Below are 6,960 nucleotides of genomic sequence, written 5' to 3'. Positions count from 1 at the left end.
TTTTGGCTCAGCCGTTTAACAACACTAGTTTGTGCTACTTAATTTAGGAATTAGGATAGGAAAATTTTATATGGACTGGGCTATATTTTCTTGAGGTTGAATCTCTTTTCTCTTAATTAATTATCATTATATTAATTTAAATACATAACCTAATTATAAATTATATCGGACTTATTTCTATAAGATATTTTATTTATTATAGTGCATTTTAAGCCAGAGAAATTTATTATTATTATAGCCAGTTATTTAAAACATAGCATTATAACTCCTCAATATTTTCGAATTATGAAGAAACAATCATTAATACTTTATATTACAGGTAAAAAAAAATAACATGAAAGTATAGGTAGGGTTCTCGACCCCTAATTAGATATGCAATATCTTAGAATTAAATTTCTTTGTAGCTTTCATATTTTAAACATATATAAAATGTATTAAAATAAAGTGACTTTAATTATTTTAAGATTTTATTGTTATTTGAAAATTTTATGATAGCTTTTATCAAGAGAATCAAAAAAGCGATAAATTATTTAGAATTTGATTTTAATAATTCTATTTACAAATGTATGAATGTTATGACCTTGGAACAAAACATCTAATTATGGATTTTGTAATTTGAAAAATATATTAAAATACCGATAGATATTAATATCTTGATTGAGAAGATTGTTATGGTCTCTATTTTTTATGATTCTCCAGACTGCTCCAAAATAAATATTAGAAAAATGGGTATAATTTTTTCGTGATAACGATAACCCAAGTTTGGGAAAAATATATGAGCATGTATTCTTATTATAACTATTTTTAAAAATATTACAAAATGTTACTGACTTTGTTAATATCGATTAGAGGTGGGGGCGGGCCGTGAAATTACGCATGACACTATGGGTCACGGCGTGAGTGCGAATAAATTTTTAATTATTAGGCATGACAGGGCGTTTTGGGCCTTCCCAAAATTTATGCCAAGTGTAATTTTGCGTAAACATAAATTTCCCGTGAATCATTGAAATTTTAATTTTTAAAATTGTTTTTTATGAAATTTACAATTTTATAAATTTTTTTCTTTTAACTAATTTTTTAAAATAATTTTAATAAAAAAATATATAAACAATATATATATTTTTTATAATTTAATTTAATTCGAGAATCTGAAGGCAGACTATCCGGGCGTTCTTTGGTTATTGATAAAATTTTTACTAAAGATAAATGAAAATAAAATATATAAATTAAATTTATTTATTACCAAATTTCCATTGCTGAACGAGAGTTAAAAGATTTTTTATTTCTCATTAAATTAAAATATTTTATAAGACGAAAAAAAACAGCAAATCAAATTGTCAAACTTTGAATTCGAAAAAATAATTCGGAAGTCTCGGGATAAAAACATAGTACCGCGAATCCAGAATATATTAAAATAGTGAAAAATAGTTCAAAAAGTCGTTAAAACTACTTTACCCAGCCATAATTCTTCTTCCCCGCTGAAAGATGTAAGCAATACATTGAGATCTGATAGTAAATTAATTGACAATGACCCTGGTGAAGTAGAGCAGAATAAAGGTGGTAAATCAAAATCAACAAATTTTATCAAAATACCTTGCGCTTCTCCTAGAAAAACTATTTATGATTATTTAAACCAATTACCCCTTAAAGATTTTTTTTAAATGAAATTTTCACTTTTAAATAATTTATTTACTTTTACAATATAAACATTATATAAATTGTATTGTATAATATACCATATATTTTACAGGATTTTTTTTATAATGTAAATAATAAAATAATCTATTTCAGTAAAATTTGTGGTTTGCTTAATGACTATTAACCATGAAACGTTTTTTATATACTACCTCGAGTCAAAATAGTTTACCCAAACATTTTTGCATTCTTTTTCTAATAAAATTTGTATAATTTATTTGAAGGTACAAAGGAATTCACGTGTTATAAAATACTAATAGCTATACATTTGCCTCAGTGGGAATTTAAAAAATTCTTTTTTGAACATCTAAAATTTATTGGCAATTTCTAATATAATAAATTATTTGTAAAAAAAACTAAATATATTGCAAATATAAATTAAGGCACTAAACTGTTAGAAAATATTAAATATATTGACTGGACTGGCATATGAATCGCTATTATATACATATATTACCAGCAATGAACACATATTGCTTGTTTAATATTTTAGGGCATCCGTGTAATTTTATTATATAAAATTAAAATTGCTATTTCCCACTTTAATTTATTTCTAGTCTTTTAAATTTAAAAATCTCATTTCGCTAAAAAAACATACTTCATAAATTTCAGACAAGACATTTAACATATTTCCTGATTACTCACATTGCCAATGATTGTAAAGCTTCCAGTCCATAGTGCTTTGTAAGTCAGTTAAATCTTTTATACAATTACTTCTACTTCACAAATATTGCATCTTGGAGATACAACACACTATCCGGTCTCCCTTATTATTTTTTTTTATTTTTGCAAATTTAGTTTAAATAAATAAGAAGGGCAGTTTGAAGAATTAAAATCTTTCGTTGATTTGAATCAAAAGACTTTTGTAATATAGGGGAGACCAGGGCTACTCAGAACAAGGGACTTGTCGGTTCAGTGGATTTTATTTTAAACCTTACAAATTAAAATAAAATCGTGGCTTAGCAATCAATCAATTTTTATTTATGGTACGCAAATATATACTCAATATTCCAAATAGGAGAATTTTTACCGTTTTATTACTCATTTTATTTATCATAATGAAAATTTATCAATAATAGGTATGGAATCAAATTAACAAGAATACAGAATTCGTCTTTTATTTATCTTTTTCAAATGGAAACAAAATAATATTTTTTACTAAATTACGTTAAAAACCACAAAGTGTCTATATTTTTTGTAAATAATAATCCTAAATCCTTATGTCCAATCAAAATTTTACAATCTTTGATTGACATCTAATGGTCAAATAAAGTACTTGCGAAAATATATTATTATTGACAGTTAATGACACGCCCCCTATTCATAAACCCAGTGTCTATCTTTCAATAAGCCCTCTTGGGTTAAAATTCCTCGACTCGTCTGAATTCTCGAATTCGTATTGTCTTATAGTATTCGTTACTAAAATATTGACATCTCTTTATTTTATAATAGATTTATAATGGGTATTACATTAAGATTAAAATTTATCTACTATGAATTTGGTTTATAATGTGTATATGTAGCTAGTAAATAATTCATAAAAATAGTTAGCAATTTTTGGATAAGTCACTGAAACTAGGGGAAATTTTTAATATTATTTTTTTTTAATATCTCTTTGATTAAAAAATAATAAATATACGATCGTGTGGCTATTGGTGGAAATTTTTTGATGTATTAATAATTCAAAGTTATATTACTAAAGTTTTAAGAATTCCATAACTTTTGTGAAAATTTTCATAATTATTTTACATTATGGCTTATATATTTTTTATCGTTGAATTTCCCGTAATTTTCGAGATCTATTTTTTTAAGGACATAGTCTAAAATATATATTTTTTTTAAATTTTTAAAAAGCGTGTGTTATATTGGATGATACTAAGTTAATGGTTCTTATATATTCGGTAAAATTTATCTAATCCATAAAAAGGGTAAAAAAATGTTTGTTAAATTTAAAAAAATATTATACATTAAATTAAAATTTACAAATTAAAAAATCTTCATCTAATGGCCTCAATAAAATACACCAATCGCCACACGATTGCATATTTGTTATTTTTTAATAAAAAAAATTTAAAAAAATGAAAAAATATTAATACTAAAAATTACTCCTAGTTTTAGTGACTTAATAATTTTTTAAATATATTAATTTTAAAAATTTTAATTAATAATTTTGGACATTTATTTTATAGTGATTCATATGTCGGTTATATCCGTTTAATATTTTATAATTCACATTTATTTTATAGTTTTTCATATGCCGGTTATATATGTATAATTTTTAAAATTCATATTAATTTGTATTTCAGTATTTGAAATAGTCATTAGTCCTAATAAATTTATGAAACGTATAGTATTATTTTTAAATAACAAGATTATTATCTAATAAAAATCATTATCCACCTCCCCCATACCAAGTTCTTACTTACACGCCTGAACAAAATAATTTAGCATTAAGTCAGATAGGCTTTTGGCCATGGACTTTCAAAGTTGGCTATAAATTATATCCGAGCCACCTATAAAGCATCTAATATATATAATCTCCATAATCAAAACATAATCGTTTTCGAATCTTCCTATTGTATTTAAATATTAAGGAGACTATATAATGTAATGTTATTTTTTTGCTCTCTACGAGAGTCGAAAACAAACCTCCCGTTTTAAAGTCGTATGTTTTAAGCATGCACCAATTTGAATATTATTAAATTTAAAATATTAATTATATATATATTAATTGCTGATAATTTTAAAATTCTGCCGTTTATTACCATACTAGCTGACGCGGTTGAAGGGTAATTATTTAGTTTGGTATGGTACTAAATATACTATTAATAAATTTTATATAAATACTTAAAATTTAGAAGAAAAAGAGGTAAAATTGTTGTAATGTATACCGTAAGCATGTATTAAAAATATCAAAATTTAAATTTGTGATGTAAATCATATTGGATAAAATTTTAAATAGTGATGCTTTAAGATTTTTGAATTTTAAATATGAGTTATACATTGGCCTGAAAATTTTTTTTGCAGACATAGCCAGGCCTGATCAAAAAACCAAGCCCATGCAACTTTCATATTCTGATTTTATTTTTAAATGAATTATGACTTTTATATATTTAATTTCAGTTCTCAACTAACAAAATTATTATGGTCTTTGACGGGCTTGAGAAAATTTTCCCAACAATATGGTTTTCAGATATTTACCTATCTCCAGGCTTGGGAAAAAATACAAAATTATTATGGGTTGGCCAGGTTTGAGAAAAAAAATTTCAGGCCAATGTCTGGTCCATATTTAAAATTAAAAAATTTTCAAGCATATCTATTTTAAATTTTACCCAATATGATTTATATCACAAATTTAAATTTTATTCTAAATATAAAATTAAATTTAAGATATTGTTATTAAATTACAATAGAAATAAATGGAATACAAAATTAAATTTAAGACATTGTTATTAAATTACAATAGAAATAAATGGTAAAATTTTATGAAAATTGCATGGGATTTGGTTTTTTGATCAGGCCTGGCTATGTCTGCAAAAAAAAATTCAAGGCTAATGTCTACCCCATATTTAAAATTAAAAAATTTCCAAGCATCTATAAATTTTATTCAATATGATTTTTATCACAAACTTAAATTTTATTCTAAATATAAAATTAAATTTAAGACATTAATATTAAATTACAATAGAAATAAATGGGAAAATTTTTGGAAAGTTGCATAGGATGTGGGTTTTTGACCAGGCCTAGCTAGTTGTGTCTGCAAAAAAAAATTTTGAGGCCAATGTCTAGCCCATATTTAATATTCAAAAATTTTGAAGAATCTCTATTTTTAATTTTACTCAATATAATTCCTATCACAAATTTAAATTTTGATATTTTTAATACCTTTAATGCTCACGGGTTCCATTTTACCTCTTTTTCTCCTAAATTATAATATAAAGCATATTTAGTGCCATATACCCAAACTAACTAATTACCCCTCAACCCCGTCATTCTTGACGGGTTATTAGCTAGTATATATATATAATATATAAATATTATATAATATATAATTTACCATATATCACAACTGATATTACAAATCATTCTTATATAACATGATAATGATAAAAAGTTTTGTTTTACATATTTATATTGCACTTGTTTCTATGTAATTTAAAAAATGTATAGCAATATAAATAAATAGTAATTTTTAAAAATAAATTACGATATATAATTGTAATAGCTAATTAGTGTATATGTGTGGAAGCTAGGGGGTGGGGGTATAATATTTTTTTAATATGGAAAATTACTAATAACATTCTAATGAGACCAAAAAAATAAATAAATCTAATTATTTACGGATGGCAAAACTTCATTCATCCATCTTCCTTTATATATTCCGACCATCTTTCGCAGTTTAATCTAATGATAAAAAAAACATCAAATAATATTGTAAATTTCCAACCTGGCTCCCTCTAATAAATGAGACGTGAATGGCAGTAGTTTAGCCAAAACTTCGTAACATGGAATACATAAGTTTTTAATGAATCCAACCTGATAAACATTTTAAATATCAATTGTAAAAGTATAAATATAATTTTATATTAAATGAATGAATTTCACTTGATTTTTAGGTAATTGATCAGAGCAATCCCTGTCCATTAAGGGTATAGGCTTTTTCCCTTTAGACTTTTCTGCATCTCCCTTAGATGTCATAATTAAAAATATAATGATTTGCGATAGATAATCAGAATAATATTAATTAACTTGTTGGAAAAACTCCTCCATTATGACAGCCACTGTTTCTTGCTGAAATTTCCAGGGCTTGGCGCTAGCGCATAAATCGCAAGAAGTCATTATTATAGCGAGGGCTAGCATTCTGTCATGATGATCTTCCCACGAAAATTGTTCTGAATCTAAACGTTTTACTAGAGCCTCTTTGAATGGGAAAAACTGAGCCAAGTCCGTGGCTAGAATACAATGCTTAATCAGACTTAGGACCTTATCATATTATTAATTTTATGAATAAAATTTAACTGAGATTTTATGGCATAGCTTTTCATAGTAAATTTTTAAAAGACGACGATTCATATATCATATTACACCCTCCCTTATCACTTATTTTTAAAAGAAATTATCAGTAATTCCTGCAATATTATAGATTATTGTTTTTTATAATTCAATCTAAAAGCTCGTTATTCACAAATCCATAGATATTTAATGTATATTAGTCATATTGGAAAATTTTTTATAATTAGAATATATAATCTCTTGTGTGCATAA

At 24.7% G+C, this 6,960-nt stretch overlaps 1 protein-coding gene across 12 annotated transcripts in view; it reads right to left on the bottom strand.

Moving 5' to 3' along the window:
• Positions 1–1,847: 1,847 nt before the first annotated feature.
• LOC135925282 (probable 3',5'-cyclic phosphodiesterase pde-5) overlaps positions 1,848–6,960 on the bottom strand; it is a 53,068-nt gene continuing 47,955 nt past the window's right edge. For 4 of the 12 annotated variants that reach the window (XM_065460515.1, XM_065460517.1, XM_065460519.1 and 1 more), the window contains 4 exons: positions 6,445–6,678; positions 6,301–6,381; positions 6,143–6,231; positions 5,376–6,099 (listed from right to left, as the gene is read on the bottom strand). In XM_065460515.1, coding sequence (XP_065316587.1) covers positions 6,054–6,099; positions 6,143–6,231; positions 6,301–6,381; positions 6,445–6,678 — 450 coding nt within the window. In that variant the 3' untranslated portion in view covers positions 5,376–6,053. Of the gene's footprint in view, positions 1,891–5,374; positions 6,100–6,142; positions 6,232–6,300; positions 6,382–6,444; positions 6,679–6,960 lie in introns of those variants that run through there. The other 8 variants (XM_065460523.1, XM_065460524.1, XM_065460522.1 and 5 more) reach the window with 4 other exon arrangements.

The sequence above is a fragment of the Gordionus sp. m RMFG-2023 genome, chromosome 2 (assembly GCF_954871325.1).
Source record: "Gordionus sp. m RMFG-2023 chromosome 2, tfGorSpeb1-WG-v2, whole genome shotgun sequence".
In the NCBI taxonomy this organism is placed as follows: Eukaryota; Metazoa; Nematomorpha; class Gordioida; order Chordodea; family Parachordodidae; genus Gordionus; species Gordionus sp. m RMFG-2023.
Note: the sequence above shows the minus strand (reverse complement) of the source record. Positions and strands in the feature narration are given on the sequence as shown.